This window comes from Parus major, chromosome 5 (assembly GCF_001522545.3).
Source record: "Parus major isolate Abel chromosome 5, Parus_major1.1, whole genome shotgun sequence".
NCBI lineage: Eukaryota > Metazoa > Chordata > Aves > Passeriformes > Paridae > Parus > Parus major.
In genome coordinates, this window is record NC_031774.1 from 9,037,667 (window position 1) to 9,056,047 (window position 18,381).

General features: G+C 44.4%; 1 protein-coding gene across 7 annotated transcripts in view; it reads left to right on the plus strand.

Annotated features, from left to right (window-relative positions):
• The window catches only part of MICAL2 (microtubule associated monooxygenase, calponin and LIM domain containing 2), a 113,036-nt gene that overhangs the window by 21,760 nt on the left and 72,895 nt on the right, over positions 1-18,381 (plus strand). For all 7 annotated transcript variants that reach the window (XR_001522134.3, XM_015630690.3, XM_015630691.3 and 4 more), the window contains exon 2: positions 2,348-2,701. Coding sequence is in view for 6 of the 7 variants with exons in the window: in XM_015630690.3 (XP_015486176.1) it covers positions 2,438-2,701 (264 nt within the window). In the remaining variant the exon portion in view is untranslated. The remainder of the gene's footprint in view (positions 1-2,347; positions 2,702-18,381) is intronic.

Consider the following 18,381-nt stretch of genomic DNA (forward strand, 5'->3'; position numbering starts at 1 on the left):
GGTCCCAGCAGGGGTGAGGTGATGGAGCTGGGTCCCAGCAGGGGTGAGGTGATGGAGCTGGGTCCCAGCAGGGGTGAGGTGATGGAGCTGGGTCCTGCCTGCCGCTCCCTCCCTCGGCCGACGCGAGAGACTCGCAGGGAGACGCTTTGCTGACCCTGCCCTGCTCCCCCAGAAGCTGCTCCCCGTTATTTTGGGGCAAAAGGAAAACAAATGCCTCCACTTCCCTGCTCTAGAAATATCTTGGGCAAGGATAAAAGTTGAGTAAAGTGTTTAGCCTTGATTTTTAAGTGTTTCTTTGTAATGGGCCTCAAATGCTGAGGCGCCCGCGTATCAAGCTGTTCGAGCCTCATCGCAGCATCTTGTGTTGTGTTGTGTTGTGTTGTGTTGCAGGGTTGTCCCTGCCTTTCCCGTGGGACTTGTGGATCTGTTGGTCCTTTTGGGACTGTCCTAAGCCCGTTGTGTCGCTGTGCACACCCAGGGCCAGCAGTGGTGTGGGTGGCAGAGTCACCCTCCTGTTGACACGTGGCTCCTGGGCTTTGCTCATCAATCAGCCAGGGCTCCAGCCTGGGAAGGTGCACCATGTCCTGAACTCCCTCAGAGTCACCAGGAGTTCATGGCACTCAGCTGCTTGAAAAGATAGATCTTCTCAAAGGCGGGGCATGGAAAACGTTTGTGCTTTTACCTCGCAAAGCTCTGCAGAAGAGGGCGTGAAACCTACTATAAATGAAATATTCAGAGGGGAAAACAAAAATTTCCTGGCTTATTCTTGGCACCAGATATTTAATCATGACATTTGGTCTAAGAAAATGTACAAACTCTCAACGTTGCCAATTTATTTTACCCACAAACCCACAACAGACTGATGATGTGCATATAAAGGTTATTTATTTTGAGCACAGACAGGGAATGTTAGTATTCCAAATGCTTCCTTATATCTCCCAGTGGGATCTCTTTAATAAGTTGTGTAATATTTTTCTGTATTAGAGGATGGTAGGATAGACACGGTGGGTCTCTTCTTTATTTAAATACACTGGTTATGTTTACTTTTTTCTTCTTTGAAGGAAATGCAAGCAGAGAATGAACAGTTTGTGAACAGTGTTAAACTGAGAAGCATGACTTCAAAGGCATTTCTAACAATTTATTCTGAAACTATCAGCCAACAGATGACGTTCCAAGTAAAATAACTAATTATGTGGGAAGTTAGGCAAGCACTGATTTAGTTTTTGGTTTCTTGGACTGGCAGATAATTCTTTAATAGCAAGAAAAAGAATACATGACTTAAATTTCTGAAGTTGAGTCCAGGTAAACCTTCTTCTGAGGACAAGTTTATACATAACCTGTAACAATTTACTTGGATGATGTGAAAGCCACTTGGATACTTTCTGTGGACCTTGGCTGACTCTAAGATGCTCCCCATTAGAGATGGAGAACAAGGTTAAAGAAGGATAAGGGAGTGCCACAATGAAAGCATTTTAGTTCTTTTAAACTTGTGTTAATTTAGAGTAGCATTGCTCTTGCAGAATGTTAGGGTATTTATCTGGAGTAGCAGGCAGAGTTTGACAGTGATCATGTTACTGGGAAAAGCCAGTGGGGCTTAGCAGGCCAAACATCATTACTCTATATCATCAGCACATGACAAGGTAAGACTCCAAACACATAACTTCAGCATTGAACATGTGGAGACGTGGAGATAAAATTTCTTTCTAAGCACCAAACCCTTTCTCGTTTTGGCAAGAGTGTTAGGAAAAAGGGGGGCTCCCTGTGATCGCTTGTTTTCTGGTTTCTTCAGTTCTGGTGTAACTTGTCATGATGGTTCTGCTTAGCCTGTTTTCTGCATTTGCTTGTGGCAAGTGATTGTGCCAATTCTAAATTGCTCTGGGTAAGCTGCACCCTTGGCCCTAACTTGTGCAACAGCATGAAAAAATCCATCAGACTGTGTTGACTTTTGGCTGCAGGTTTCCGTGGATTCTTAAGACCAAGATGTCACTTGCTGTTACATAAATTCTGTTTGGGGAAAGAATCTGGACATTTGGAGTTTGTTTATCAGTTATCTGGGACTGAACAAAAGAAATAAAAAATAAAAAAGAAATCCTCAAGCTCTTGGGGAACCTGGTTTTGTAGCAGGAGGCTTGAGTTAGCAGGGGTTTTATAGCAGTCTGTGTGAGTACAAGTCATGACAACACGAGTATGTGATGTTTGTAGTTCTGGGTATCTCTACTAACCTTTTGTGCCTGCTTGTCTGGTCACTGTATGCTGGGGTTTTCTGTTCATGTTGCACATGCAGTTTGTGGCTTTAATTTTATCATGCAGAACCTGCTTTAATATGACCTGTGTTTGTCTTTTCCAGGAATAACATGTGTGGAAGTACTTGCTTTTGTTGATCACCTGGCACAAGAGCTCCAGCTTATTCATTCTCTTCAAATTCTGCTCTCAGAACATGGGGGAAAACGACGATGAAAAATACAACCAAGCTGGCCAGGTGTTTGAAAACTTTGTACAAGCATCAACATGCAAAGGAACCATTCAGGCCTTCAATATCCTCACTCGCCAACTTGAATTAGATCCTTTGGACAATAGAAACTTTTACACCAAACTGAAATCAAGAGTGACCACGTGGAAGGCCAAAGCTTTGTGGAACAAGCTTGATAAAAGAGCAAGTCACAAAGAATATAAACGTGGAAAATCTTGTATGAACACTAAGGTAAGTGGAGTTCAGTTTTGGATTTCACAGCTTGGGACTTTTGAAACTTGTTTTTCTGCAGCAGGAAGGTTTCTACCATCACATTCAGTGTGTCTGTTCAGTAACCCTTCCTTTAATATGCTGAAACTGATTATCAACTGATGTTCACAAATTTTAAGGTGATTTTCTTCTGAAAGCTCTGTGGAAACTCAAAATATTTAAGAGTGAGCCTTAAAGCATCATGTTTTCCAGTCTGTCTCAGACTTTCTGTCCTTTTTATACCTCATCACCAAAGAGGTGTAAGATACAAACTCCTGAAGAAGCAGGCTGAATTAATTGCAGGCTCTCAAGAACCACTTGCTTTGTTGGGCTTTGCCAGGTACAGCTGTGACACATTCAGCAGGCTCCTCAGCTCTGGGTGTGCTGTAAGGGACCAGGGCTGGCCACATGTGTGGCAGCAGTTCCTGAGCTGCTCTCAAAGTGCTGCTTGGGGGTCTGGGGATCTGTCTCTGTCACCTGGCATTGGCCCCAGCTGCTAAACAACAGCGAAAGACAATCCTGCTCTATTTATGGATGGAGAAGTCCTTGGCTGGAGTGCTTTATCACAAGCAGAGTGTGGGTAATTGCTCTGTGGTAGTGACTGAGGGAATGCTCTGCTTGGCTGTGGAGAGGACACAAAATGATCTTCTCACAGGACATGCAGTTTGTGTTTTGACAGAGTGCACCACCGAGCACTGGTGGAAATCTTGCTGACAAAACTGTACAAAATACTCTAGTTCCTGCCAGTTGTTTCAGCTGGCTGTCACAGGATATTTCTACTAGCTTTGTCCCAAGAGCAATTCATTCATTTACTGCCAAGTGATGGCTAAATATTACCCCAAGAAGGGTAACTTTTAAGAACCTGCTCAACTGTATAGAGGCAGAACAGGGAGGAGGGGCATACTGGGGGATAGCTAGACACCAAAATGTGGAGGGATTTTTAATTAAAACTCTCACTGAAATGTTCTTTCATGGACTCAGTAGATAGGCAGTGTTGAAAGTCCCTTCTGGTTTGTATCATTGACTGAAGCTTCTCAAAAGAATGAGGGGGAGGAGCACCAAGTTACCTTCAGAACACAGAGACTCCTCTAGTTTTAGTCATTTTTCATAAGCTCCAAATGATTATTAATGTTTTTTAAGGTCATAAGGGTCCATAATATAGTTCTATTTATTAAAGGAGTGTCATTGCAGCTATTTGCACTGTGTTCCTGGCAGACTCTGTTTCTCTCCTCTCCTTTTTCCCTTCATTTCCCTTTTTGACCTGTGCTTCCTTCCTCTCTTTTTGTTCTTCGGAAAAGTCCTTGAACATATGTCATGGAGCATCTTTGTGATGAAAACAGACAGGAAAGGGAAGGAATGAGAAAGTGTCTGATGATTAACAAATTATAGGAAATATTCCACATGCACCTCACAATACACAGCCCCGGGTCCAAATTTCCATGGTGGTGAGTTTGAGGAAGTATTTGCAGCACAAAAAAGCAGTTTTAAGAGCCATGTGAAATGTAAAAATTAAGGCTTCTCTCAAACAGTGAAAAGCCAAGGCTTTGTTCTGTAAACTTCCTAAGCAAAGTGATTAATTTTTATTTTGTGAGGAGACTTGTGGAAATGGGTTGGTACATAAAATATATAGGCTGTGTAATGCTTTACAAGGTTGCTGAGGAGGAGGTTAATCAACACTTTCCACAGTGTTGAAAGGATGGTATTACTGCCCCTCGAGATTAAAGATTTATTTTTAGTGGCATGGTGTAAGTATTTGCAGAAATTACCAGACATTTCTGTGATGCACATACAACCAACTTGCAAATGGCTGCAGAATGTCTGTATGTGAGGAGTGTGGGTTTAGATATTCTGTGAAATGCTTGGAGATGTTCACCATGAGCCTGGCCCAGGCCCAGACCTGCACTTCAGTGTGTCATCAGCCCCCAGGAAAAGCCCTACTTGTCCCAGCAGATCGTGGCTCCAGAGAGGAGCTAAGTGCATTTCTGCACTTGCAGCTCTGTGCAAGGAGCCAAGGTTGCTAGTAGGCATCATTTAAAAAAAATAATATATGACTTCAAGGCTTTAAGTGAGGTTGTGGCCTTGAATGCTGTAGCTGAGCCTGCAGCTCGTGGTTCTTAGATACAGCTTTGCAATCTTCCCAATCTTTGGGGGAGATAAAGAAGATGCACTTGGGTTCTAAATGCCTCATGGGAGGTGTTTGTTTGGTTTTTATTTTGTTTTTGTTTTTTTAAACGTAATGAAAATCTGCTGCCTCATCCCAAAACTCTTTGGGTGGGTTGGTGTTTTGTTTTGTTTTGTTGTTTTGCATGGTATTTAAGAGCTGAATGCTGTACTTGTTGATTTTTGTGCTTGTAAACTCTTCAGCTACACTTAAGTCACTCATTGCAATATACACAAGTTTTATAAATACAGAATGTTCCACTCCAGCTAAATAACAATAATCCTGTGTCTTAACTGCTCTTGAAGAGCATTGCCAAATACGGATTTCTAAGTTTCTACAATGATACAATTTTAAGCTGGATGAATAAACCAGTTGAGCAATTTTCAAGAAGTTCAAACCCACTGCTATTTGAGGGTTGTCTTACTAGGGGCATTATTTTTCCTTGAATTCTTTGCAGAAGAAAAAGACCACAAATTCCCCAAAATAAAACCAGAGTGCTGTAGAAAGACATGCACAGAATTGGGGCAGAAATGAACTGTATATGTGTTAAATTTTTACAAAACATAAACTTCCTTCAATCTTGAACTTACAAGTTGGGAATAAATCCTCTTCAAAATCTGTTTCTGGAGCTGGCCCCTGCCCACTTCTGCAGCATTAGACAGAAACACGAGTTTGTACTAACCAGGCAGAAGTGTAGATATCACACTGTGGTTTTTGCTAATATGTTCAAAAAAAGCAGACATTTTTTATGCTGACAAAATTTCTCTCTGGTTTTCACCTTGCACTGATGAATGCAGAGGATCATAGCTGGACTCTGAAGTGGTTATTTGTTTCTTCAGGGAATGAAGCAGGGCAGTTGAAGAACGTTAAAGATTTAATTCATGTTGTTCCCTATGCTAGCAGTTTGAATGTCAGTCTGAATTTTTAAATATGCAAAACATAATGTAATGACAAAGAATTCAGCCAGCTAGTGTTAGTATATTCATTAGCCTTTTTAAAACTTCTGTGGGTGTTGCTTCTGTGGAGCAGATTCATCACTCTCACTTGATTTACATTTACTTTCGGTTTGCTTGTGGAAATGATATGAATATGTGCATGCACAGATAAATGAGGCTCCCACTGCTGTTTCAGATGGGTATGAATATGTATCAGGGGCAGGGCCTGGCTCACACTGTGCACCCCAAATTCAGCTTTCCCATGCTTCAGGAGAGCAGAGATTTCTGCACCTGGAAATGTCCCAGGCTTACTCTGAGAGAAGGTGTTGGAGCTGCCCTCCCCTTCAAAGGTGCATGCTGTTTTTCCTTACACCTGAGAGCTAAGAAAACTTGGCTTAAAGTGCTACCATGTAATTGTCAGCTGCCTTGGCAGACTGGCATTTCTCTCTGGATGTACAAGTTGTGGGACAAAATTCCCCAGTGGAAGAGGGACAAATTTCTGGGCACAGCTTTGGCCTTCTGAGCATTGTCTGTATTTTAGACCCCACCTTGGGCAAATTCCTGCTGGGAGACTTGTACAGTCCGAGCTGCTGTTTCGAGGCTGAACAATATTAGCATAAAGCAAGGAAATAAAATTAAGATAAGAAGTTTTGAACGCTGTGCATCTAAAAACTACACCTGTGTGCATTTTATATGGAATAACAGAAAATCCTGGAAAACAAATTCAGTGATCTTGAAGTCTATCATAGAATCATTAAGGCTGGAAAAGGCTTCTAAGATTGAGTCCAGCAGTGCTGTGTTCACCACTAAACCCATTCCCCAGAAACCTCTCTTTTACTCATTCCTGAAGTCAGCCTTTCAAATCCTGCTTTGCAGTAGATGAGGTTTCCTTCCAAAAACTCCTGTTGAGAGACTGATTGCAAGAGAATGACTCCAGAATTGTTTTTAACTGTGTTTCCAGATGTACCTGAAGTTGGAGTGGCTCTTTTTGGTACGGTTGTGTACTGACTGGGACACGGCCACATCGGTGTCCCTGCTGCAGGGAGGGCTCTGTGTGATGCTTGGGCCAACACAGCAGTGCAGAGCTGTGCTCTCAGGGGAGCTGGGCCAGGCTGTGAGTGACAGAGGAGCAGCCCTGGTCACATCTGGGGTTCCAGGGTTTCTGAGTGCACCGAGTTCTGACCACGCTGGTGTACCTGTGAGCGATAAAGTGGGGGATGCTCTGTATCTGCAAACCCCTTCCGCTCCTTTTCACACTGTCTCTGTCTCCAAAGACTGCCAAATGAATCCCCTGGGAGCTGACAAACCTGCTTGGCTGCTGCTGCCCTTCCCACAGAGTGGAGAAGGAGAAAGGAGCTCCTGGTGTCGCTGGGTGCTGCCATGTCCTGTATCCACAGGGAGATGGGCAGGACGAGCAGAGGTTCTCTGCTTGTGCTTGGGTACAAACTGGCTTCCCACCAGTCCTCAGCTGTCTGCAAACATCCCATTCTGCAGCCCTGCCCCTCGTGGTAAATCAGGCAGCTTGGGTTCCACACGTCCTGCTCTCCCACCCCTCTCTGTCTGCTGAACAAAGGCTTGTCCCTTATTCTAGCAAATCATCCCGTGGGGCCACATTTCCTCCCCTGGTGCTGCCACTTGCTGGTCCTTCAGAGACAGCTTTCTCCAGTGCTCTGCAGAACAGCACAGAAACCAGGCTGAGAGTTCAACTGCCCTGATTGCATCCCTCAAGACAAACATTTGGGTTTTAATTGAGTAATTGAATCGTAAGATGAAAGAAGGGAAAGCCGGTGTGCCAATGGAAACTTATGTGCCAATGGAAAAAATACCCATATCATAATGAAAACTTTAGCCTCTTTACTCTATAAAGAGTAAGTACCCATCCCTTCTGCTGGATTTACTAATTTCTTCAAAATAATTATTTAGATTTCCAAACCTGATAATCAGGGTTTATAATGAACACACCAAACTTGTTGCAGATCTATTAGATAGTGTTGCTAGCTTGCTTATTTTAATAAAAAGGCATTCCTGTGAAGTCAGGAAAACTTGAACTAGTCAGCCAGAAGATGACTGCCAAGTTAGGAAGCTGAATGAATGAAAGGTTGTGGCTTTTTACAAAGAGGCATTCAGCTGCTTTTTGTGTGTGTTTTGTTGTCTTTATTTTGAAACAAACAAACAGTGCTTGGATAGTAGAATCCAGAAATTTTGAGCTATTTGGGAATATTAGAGGCAACATGTTCCACTGACTTTTTAAGTGGCACCTAGGTGTGTTTGGTGTACTTGAGAGACAAGCTGTTTATCTTGATGTTGGTGCTGCTTTGCTTTTGCCTTTTAGGACAGGGCTTCTAAAGCCTTGTGCCTCATTGCCATTGTAGATTTATTTTTAAGGATTTTAATGAGCAACTTGAATTTCAAAGCTGTAGAAAATATGGGACTAATGAGGATGAGTGGCAAGGACAATTTGCTTGAGAGGAGTGGAGAAGCAGTAAATCACCTATGAACATTCTCTGGAACCACAGTTGTTGAGCACTGCCTTCCTTCATTTCTCTGAGGATTTTTAGAGGGGGGATAGGGAGAAGCTGGGGTGATGACAGGACACACAGCAGACAGTTCTTTGAAAACATAACAAAGTATTTGACTCTGTGTGATGTGTTTTAAACAGATTGAGCCAAATTACGTCAGGAAAAGCAAATGTTTGGCATGTGATTCGGTAATGAAATCACTTTATTTTCATTGTCCTGGAGACACTTCCATAAACACACGGTTTTTTCACCTTTATCAGTCTTGCAGAGCAATGAAGCCTGGCCAAAGCAGAGCAATCAGACAGGCCAGATAAGGCTTTTTAGGCATGTGGAATTTAAATTTTTTTTGGCTTGGGAGGTTACAGTAGCTTTACATCTGTATTTTGACAGAGCTGCACTGTTTCCCTGTCCCTCACTCGATGGCTTTGCAAGTCATGGAGAGAAGGGAACTGTCCCACCCTGACCTGATTTCCTAGATGTTTTACAAAGATTCCCAGAGGGAGCCACACACCGTTACTGTCACACAAATCACCACTATTGTCACCACAAGTGGCTTAATTAGGTCGGAATGGAAGGCAGGGTTATGGCAGGGTGTCCAGCCCTGAGCCTGCCTCTGGAGCCTTTGGGGTTTGCATCCTTGCAGCAGCTGGGCTGTGTCCATCCCCAGGCAGGATGGTGTGGGGGCCAGGGCAGCTCCAGGGCAGGATGCTGGAGTCTTTCTGCTGCCTCCAGGAGACCCGTGTGGCTGTGGGGATCACTGCCAGATGTGCTTGTTGTTAGCTGAGCTTCCAGCTTCGCTCTGGCCGTGTTTGTGTACTGATAAGCGAGGAAATACATCACTTTTGCCACCAAGAAGTGATTAAACACTTGGCTGCTGAACCCCAGATTTCAGACAATAAGGCAATTTCCTGTCTCCTGCAGCTGAGGTTCCCATGTCTGCCCTGAGAACAGGGGCTTTGGGGATGTGCTTGCTCTCCTTCTGCTGGCAAACAAAACTCTGCATTATCTGCTGGGTGGGCCTCAGTGCAGATAGCTGTGAATGTGCTTCTCATAGAATGCAAAATTCACAGTTCTAAGATGCTGTAGAAGAAGAGAAAATGTAAAATATATTAGTAGATTATTTTTGTAAGCAAACAAGAAAATTTCTATTTGTGTTTTCTCTCTAAAATGCCATAACATCAATGGCATTCTTGGTGAAAAAGGTTTAGCTGGTATCTGTTGAAAGGAAAAAGTAGAGTTTCCCTTTTAATGCCCTTGAAACTGGTTTAATTTGCTTTACTTTCTCTGCTACACTGTTTAAAGGGGGATAATTTTTGTCAGACAGTTCTTGACATTTCCACAAACCCTAACAAGTCTGCACTTCCATAATTTGTTTCTACAAACTGCCTGGCTTCTGCAAACTGCCATCTCAGGTCTCTGGAATATTTGTGTCTTAACCTGAGTTCCACAGGACAAAATTGCCAGAAGCTACTAGATTATAAACCTTCCAGTGGAAGGAGAAAACTGGGAAAATGCTGCAGAAAATGATCTGGTGCTTGTAAGGACCCAGACATCCAGCCACCTCCTTGGTGCAGGTGAAAGCCCAGCTGTGATGTTCTGGCAGGTAAGCTGGAGCAAGGTGAGCAGCAGGAATGGTCAGAGGAGTGGGGAAAGCAGGAGAGGCTTCAGTGCCTTCACCCCATCCGTGGTGGGGAGGAAACTCCTGGCTCCTGAGGGGAGCACCATGGAGCACAACCAGAGCTGGCATTGCCCTTCTGTCTCCTGTCATCTTGCTGATGCTGACAGATCAAGTTCAGATCAGCTGCTCAAGGTTTGGGTTCTGCCCTGGATGTTTGCTGCTCCTGAGGAACAGCTCGTGTTTTTCCAAGGGCACCCTGTGTCTGATTGACAAACCAGCCAAGAGACACTGCCTGACTTGTCCTGCACCACTCTGTGCCTTTGTTCATCTGGCTGAGATCCTGTCTGAGCAGAAGCCATGTGGTTCAGCCACGCTGTGACTTAGCCTTGTGTTCCTTCTCCTGCCCCTTGGAAGGACTGATGGGAGCAGCTCTGAAGGAGCAGAGCAGCAGCAAGTGTTCCTTCCTCCTGCTGCTGTCCTGCCTGCACTCTGCCTGCCATCCTCGCAGGATTCCCAGTGCTGATAAAACACCTGCTCCGGGGTAAATTGCAGCTGAGGGTGAAAACATTGCAGGAGATGGCAGAGCATCCTGCCAAGGACTCCACACCCACAGCAGCAATAACAAGCTATGCAGATCAGCAAGTGCTCAGTAGAAGGCAAAGGCATTTCTCTCAAGTTTCTTCTCCCCCTTTTTGTGTGACTTGTGCTTTAGCAAGGTAGGAGGCCCTGGGCTGGGCTAGGAAGCTGTTGCTGGCTGCTGGGGCTGGTCTCTCCTGGGGCAGCCGTGGCTGTGCATGCCCTGCCCGGGGAGCAGATCCCTGCCAGCCCTGACACAGCCCTGGTAGTGGCAGAACGAGCGTGGCTGGGGCTGTTGGGGCAGGTGCCTCCATCTGCATTTCAGCCTGCCTGGAATGCAAAAACACACTCATTAATACGTGTAAATAAACACCTCTCTTCTGTGTGTGATTATCTCCCTTCTCTCGTGTCGGATGTTGGTGTGAAGGAGGCTATTACACCTCGTGATCTGCAGTTTATGTCTCCAGCTCTCTGCCCCTCTTCTTCAAGCATGCTTCTTTTTAGATTTTTTAAACCATTTTATATTTATTTTTGAGGATTTTCCCCTCAGTAATAAGGGTTATTATGTACCACCTTTGTTTTCAGCCAAAAAAGGTTTTGGAAATAAGAACTAGGGGTGCTGAAATTGAACTGTGTTAAATTTTCACTGTGTGATGTGCTGCCAGCAGCCTGGTTTGTGGGTTTTGTGAGTGCTCTTAGCTTTCTCCACTATCAGAAGCTTTCTTAAAAATGTTGTGGTAAAGGTAATTATTTTTAATTCTGCTTGTTTGAACAATTCAAGTCCATCTTGCTTGCTGGCACTTTTGGATGCTGTGTTACTAAGAAGTGCTGGTTGGTAATTCCTAGTGTTCTCAAATCGTAAGGAAAAGTGTAAAAAGCAAAGGCCTTGTCTACCTGTGGTAAACTGGTTTGTGCAAGTGGCCAGTTAAACCAGGAAAGAAATCAGATTATCACTCCTTTTGGAGCTGAATTTAGATTTACAAGTTAAATGTCTGTGAGTGCTAGCAGTGGAAATGCAGTGACTTCAAAGGCTGCATGATGAGCTGGAAGAGAAAACAATTCTCCAGGAGCCCAGAACTGTTGCCTTCTGGTACAGGATTGCACTTGGAGCTCTTCTGTAGCTGGTGTGCACTGCTGTACAGTCATTCTGCTTAGGAGAGTTAGGAATGATGGGATTAAATGATTAAGATCTTTAAAAATAAATAAATAAAATCTGGATTCTGACTCAGACCTGATGGCTAGTTCTGTATGAGCTCATTTACTCAGGGCCAGCTTCTAAAAGCCACGTCTTAAATGGGTGTTGGCTAACGATTCACCTAATCGAAAAATCAATTTTAGAAGGTATTTTACAACATTCTGTGAAATACCCTCAAAGTAAGCTGCCTCCCCACTTAGTTGAAAAAGCCAATTTCCAGGTGGAAGCTCAGCTGGTTTGTCAGATTGTTGTGACAGTTTCTCTGTACAGGTTTCTCTGTACAAGGGCCTGACTGGAGCAATCAGGGGTGGATTTTTAAAGCATGTTACCCAGCTCTTGCTGTAATAAAGCTGAGCAGCCTGCCTGCATGCTCGAGATGCCATAGAGCATGAGAAATCCTTTCCTCTGGGGAGGCACACCAGTCCTCTGCTGGTGCCCAGCAAAGCCCCTGCCCCTGGAAAGTGTGTAGAGGATGAAGCATTTCTCTCCATCCCTGCTCACAAAGGCTCACAGCTTGGTCTCTGCTGTGCTCAGAGGTGAAGCTCTTGATGCCTTTATTTATCTGTGTCCCCCAGTTGTGTTTCTCTGGAGGCTTTGCTGGGTTCTGGAGCGTTATCTCGGTGTGACAGGCTGCAAGCCTACAGAAAACAGGCCAGGTACTCACATGCTGCCAACCCTGCTCATGGCTGGGACAGTCAGGCTACATTCTTTCTGCAAGGTTTATCTTGTTTTCCTTCTGATTGTTTAAGCAGCTGGCCAAAAAAAAGAAAAGAAAGCAATCTCTTCTGGGTTTTGGGTGTGGGCTTGTTTTTGTATTTTTTTTCGTCCGTGTTTTGGTTACAATGAAAGGCAGGTAAGAAAACAGCAAACACACTTAATTCCAAAGGATGTTGGAGGCCTTACTTGGTGCTTTATCTAGGGAGATTTTTGGATTAAAGCACTTGCCTGGTTGCTGGTGGATATGTTTATTGAAATCAGTGTACCATTTTTGTGTTAGTAATGGCTGGGTGTTTTGGATAACTGTACCTGCTGCAGGGCAACAGAAAGTTTCCAGGCAGGTTTTGCTTTATTCTGACTCTCAGCTGCAGTTTTTTGAAGAAGTATTTCTGCAAATTATCTAAAAGGTCTGAGATCAAATCACCAGATTTAAATACAACAAATGCCACCCGAGAGAGCTTTCCAGAAAAGCTCTGAAGTCCTGACAGCTCTGATGCATCATGGAAAGCACTCTTGACTTTCCAACACCCTGAGTGTACACAGCCCCTCTTTAATGTGTGGCACAGCAGAATGTTTCAGACATCTTTCATACCACTGTTTTAATTTCAAACTATGCAAAAGGTTTTTTTTCAATACACAGGTCTAATATTAGTACATACATCCATGTGACAGAGAGGATGGATGGACAAGTGTGTCCAAATACATCCAGGAAAAATGAGGACACATGCTTTTTTTCCATGCAGAAGCTCATCTTCCAAAAAAGAGAAAAAAATCCCAGTAAAGACGAGCCAGATGAATGCAATAAATGTACTAATGTTTCACTTCTGGCATTTTGACCCAATAAAACAGGAGGGCAGTAAAGCTAGATGCTCTGATCCTGGCTTGTGCTGTGTCCAGCTGCGAGTGCAGCAGCTGCAGGGCTGGGGAGAGAGCTCTGGCCAAAGGCACCCTGTGGAAATTGGCCTCACATCCATGGCACATGGTAGAGGGGGAAAAGATAATGCCAGTCTCTGGTCTGGGAGAGGACAAACCCACACATTTGTGAGGTGCTCAGCTGGGGGTGCAGAGGGTAATGTACTGGAGGGATTCAGAGCAGGAGTGGGCTCTCAATTCACACATTAAGTGTGGTTTTGTTGCAATTAGGGCTGTGTGAGCCTCGCTGTTCCCAGGTGCCTCTGACCTTCCCCAACAGTGGTATTTATGTGGTGGTCCTCTCCAAAAATGCCTGTTCAGCAAGATCCAGCTAGTCTTAATAATATTTTAAGGTGGATTTTTAGACCTCTCTGTAGTGTATTTAAACAGTGTCCACGTAACCCTTTGGAGAGTTAGGATCTCCCATTAAAACACATCTAAGTGAATATTACTTCTGTCAAATGACACGTTTTTTAACCTTACTAATTCCAGAAGGAGCTCAAAAAATGGTACAACAGAGAAAAATACCCTTTTAAAGATTACATGATCTTTGTAGTCCAGTTTAATTAGCTCCTAGGTGTTATCCACCCCGTCTTGGGAGGAAAGATGGATTTAAAAAAATTGTTTGGAAAAAAGCTTCATCCTGTGACATTTTTAATGCTGTCTGAAGTGGCATATAGATTTTAATTTTTGAGTGTCTTCCACGATGATGTTTCAAGCTTTAAATTGATTATTCAGTGTGCTCAGGGTGCATTTGGCTGCAGCGTTGTATCTGGTGGCTGTCAGTGAATTGATGTGATAAAATCTGGGGCTGCAAGTGGGAGATGAACTGGAGTCAGGAATGTCCCGCTGAGCAGTCCTGTTTTTGCCAGAAGCATTTTCTCATCCAGGAAAGGGGATGGACTGGGAAGCATGGTGGTGGAGGAAGCTGCTGGTGGCCGTCTGCCCCGGCTGCTTAGGCAGCTGTTTTTCTCTGGAGCCTTTCCAGGGGAACGGTGGCTGCTGTTCCAGGAGCAGTGTTGTTCTGTGCTGCAGTGTGTGGAGCCCTGTCACCACTGGACACTGCTCCAGATCCCTCCTGGGATTGTTGTGCCCCTCTGCAATCAGCCAGACTGGCCCTTGGTGTGTCCCTGTGGCTTTGGGCACTGCACAGGGGCCTGGGAAGGTGTGAACATTGTCTGATGGTGCCAGGGGTGCTGGACATGGAAATGAGTGTTTGATGTGGGAAAACAGTGTCCCTGTGTCCTGCAGACACCTCCTGTCCCTGTGTCCTGCACACACCTCCTGTCCCTGTGTCCTGCAGACACCTCCTGTCCCTGTGTCCTGCACACACCTCCTGTCCCTCCTTGGGGGGACCCACAGCTGCTGAGGGTCGTGAGAGGCTTCTGGGGAAAGCCACCCCTTGCTGCTCGTTTCTGGGAGTGTGATCTGTGCCTGCAGGGTGTCCTGCATCCATGCTGTGGCTCAGGGCAGGTCAGTAACCCCACAGATGGGTTTTGCTGTGTTTTCACCAGTGTGTGTGTGTGCATTTCCACTGAAGGGTAGCACAGTGCTTCTGGCTTGGCATGCCATGGGACAGCAATAAAGGGTGTGCCTCTGTCTGTCCTGCTGTTGTTGAGCTGGAGGCTAAAAATGATCTCTTCTTTTTCACCTCTAAAACAGCTGAAAGCAGAAATGAGGAAATCTTGGATTCCTGGAGTGATTGAAGCTTCTGTCCTCATCCCAAGGATGTACAGGGAGTGGATCATCATTTAACACCCCTTTATTTTCCAGGGTTAATTTAATGTCTCAGGCAGGAGAGCAGGGAGGTTTAGAGGGGGATGACAGCAGTGGGATAATGCACTGCCCACAGCAGGATTTGTCTGCTCTGAGCCATGCCAAGAGATGCTGTTTGCTGCATCCCCCAGCCCCATGCTACCACTGACTGGTGGATTCCTTGAGCATGTAAATGCTCACAGCTAATGCTTTTTTTACTTTTCTCAAGGCCAATGAGTAGATTCAGCCTTTCAGTTACAGTGGATGAGGTTTTTGTGACCAGGTTGTTGTGGAGTGTTATTTTGAGGTGGGGTATTTTTGGTAGTTTTTGTTGTTGCTGTGGGGATTTTTTATTTGTTGGTTTGGGGTCTTTTTAGTTTGTTTTTTGTTTGTTTATGGGTTTTTTTTGTTAAACAGAGTGGTGGTGTTCAGCTGTTAAACTGCATATAATTTTTCCAGAATGGGATGCAGGTGCCTGGATTCACAGGCTGCTGATTTAATCGTGGAGGAAAGGAGGGATCTGCACTGTATCCCCCTCCCTTTCCTGCCCTCCTATTTGGAGTCCTGTATTTGTACATTATACACAGGATAATGTAATGTAATCATCTCAAAATCCTGTGCCTGGCACAGAAGGCACTGTGCTATCAGGGAGGTGACTTGTGCTGCCATTTAGCTCGGCACTAGGAATATTTCCTGGAGATTTTCAAGGCTCTGCCATTCCTAAGCATACTGAGAGAGAGAAAGCAGCATCTCTTCCAGTCACACTGGCCCTTGAGTGGAGCCAAGCTTATGGGACTTACCAAATGCTGTGTGTGCTCGTTTTAGTAAATATAAGTGAAAACTTCTGATTCGTCATTTTAATTGTAGAAGGAAGAAATCCATGAAGTTCTGCTCTATTTCAGTCTGAAGAGAAATAATGCTTTGTGTACTGTGCTTGGTTGTAGTGTGGGACAAGATTTATACAGAAGCAATTGTCTTTTAGGGAATAGTACAATACTTTTTAACAGTATCATAGAAACAGAGTATTTACTCAGCAACTTGAATAAACAACTTTTATAAAGTATGCATGGGCTTGTTAGTGTTTTATTGTGAAGTGCAAAAATGTCCATGCTTTACTTATTAAATATGGATTTAAACTGAAATAGTGCTAAGTTTGTCACTAGGCAACTATTGCTGGCCTGGCAACTTGCATTAGTCTGGTTCAATGGGAATTTCGTAACCCATATTCTTTCTGTGAATTTGCCTTACCACAGGTGCTGTTCTTGGGGAATGTGTTAAATTCAATGAAGTTTCTCTTTTGACAGAAGATACTCACATGAATCTGCAGGCAGATCAGCCATTTGTACTGAGAGGTTTTCACCAAGAAAAATGTCTTCTCTCAGCATTATTGTCTTGCACTGATGGTGTACTCTTGGTAGTAAAACAAGATGTAGCATCCTACATGGTACTGATTCTTCAGGCAGGTCACAGAGGTCTGGGCATGATCCTGTCCTTTCATAAGCTGCCCTGTAAAAACTGTACCAGACTTTCTCCTGTCATTTCCAGCTTGAGCAAGAAATATGCAAAAGCTCTTTGTTCTTTTCAGCAACTGTTACTTGGAATAATTTGTAGGAGATGCTCTGAAAAGTCAGGTTGCCCTTTAGCTTTGTAGGGGATGATCTGGCACTGTTAAAAGGCAGTTGATGTGTGAATGGTGAGGTGGATGTCAAGAAGCCCTTGGCATTTGTTCACTCAGGATTGATTGTCTGAGACTCCCTGATGTGATGCCAGCTGTCATGATCTGTGTTAAATTGCAAGAAGTTAATTCCAAAAGCAGGAATTAAAAGCCAGGAGACTGGGATAACAGGAGGGGAAAATAGGAAGCCATTCAGAGTTTGTTCTAGGCTGGCTGCAGGAAGGTTTCTTCTGTGCCTCTGCTGGCAAGCACACTGCCAGGGAGTGGCATGGGCCCTTCCCTTTCTTCATAAAGATAGGAACACAAATGCAGTCAGAATTACTTTAGCAAGGGTTTTGTGCTGGTTTTGACCCCAGAAGTTTCAAAATTAGATGAAGAAGTGCCAAGAATAAGTTGTACACTGGCAGGAAGCATCCGCAGTAAATCAAAGAACAAACAGCTCTGTGATGTAGATAAATGTGTTTCTGGAGGTAACCATGGGTGGTGGCAAACACACAACCATTTTTCATGGGGTCTCTAGGCAATTATGAAGATAATTTGTCAGTGTGATAGGAGGAGGGGAGAGGGCAGAACCTCCTTAAAATGCTAACATAGTGTGTTGCACCAGGAGGAATGAAGGGTTTTCTGTGTGGGTTTTGTTACTTGGCAGGGTCTGCTATGACTAAATCTCCAAAGACTGCTGTTTCTTTTTATTTTTTATTTTCTTTAAAGTTGCATTCATTTATATATAATACAGTTGGTAAGTGCAAAAACCAGCCTCACCTTATCAGCCCATGTATGGGCTTTATTTGTAAAATGTTTCTAGCTGCCTGCTCAACGTGGCTGGCAACGCCTGTAGCTGTGGAGGCTCAGTGGAGTAACTCACTTGTCAGAGCCCAGAGTTCCCGTGTTAATCACAAAAAAATCACATGTGCAGGAAAATCTGACCCACATCCACCAGGGATCCCCTTCAGTTGGGCTGCATATGCCCTCTGTTTCGTTCCTTTATGTTGTTACATCTGTTGATTTGTTTTCATATTCATCGTGCAGTGAGAAGTGTTCTTCTGAAATTCTGAATTAAATAATGTTCTTTCAAGAGGAACAAAGCCAAGTGGCTAAGGCAGCAGTCTAACTTTAATATCTCTGGTTAACAAAACACTTGCCTAAAGCGAAGCCAAAGCACCTCACAGGAGTTCTTTCAATGGGAATTTATTAGAATTATTTATTAAATTGAAAAAAGACATTTTTGCACTTCTATGATTTGGGTTGGACACAAGTCAGCACCGGATACTTCTTGCTTAAGCTGTTGAATCTGAAAACAAATGAGGAGCAAAGCAGAATAAATGAATGCCTGTATTTTCTGGGATAGCCATGCCATGGGAAGCAGGCTGGAAGGCAGTGAGGCTGCAGCAGGTGTGAGCTCGCTGTGCCGCTGCTCTCAGAGCCTGGCTCAGCTCAGGAGCGTGTCCAGCCTCTGCCACCGGGACCTGGCATTGGCAGCACGGCTGTGTCACAGCTCTCCCTGCTCCCAGAGCCACCCCAGCTCTCCCTGCTCCCAGAGCCACCCCAGCTCTCCATCCTCCCAGAGCCACCCCAGCTCTCCATCCTCCCAGAGCCACC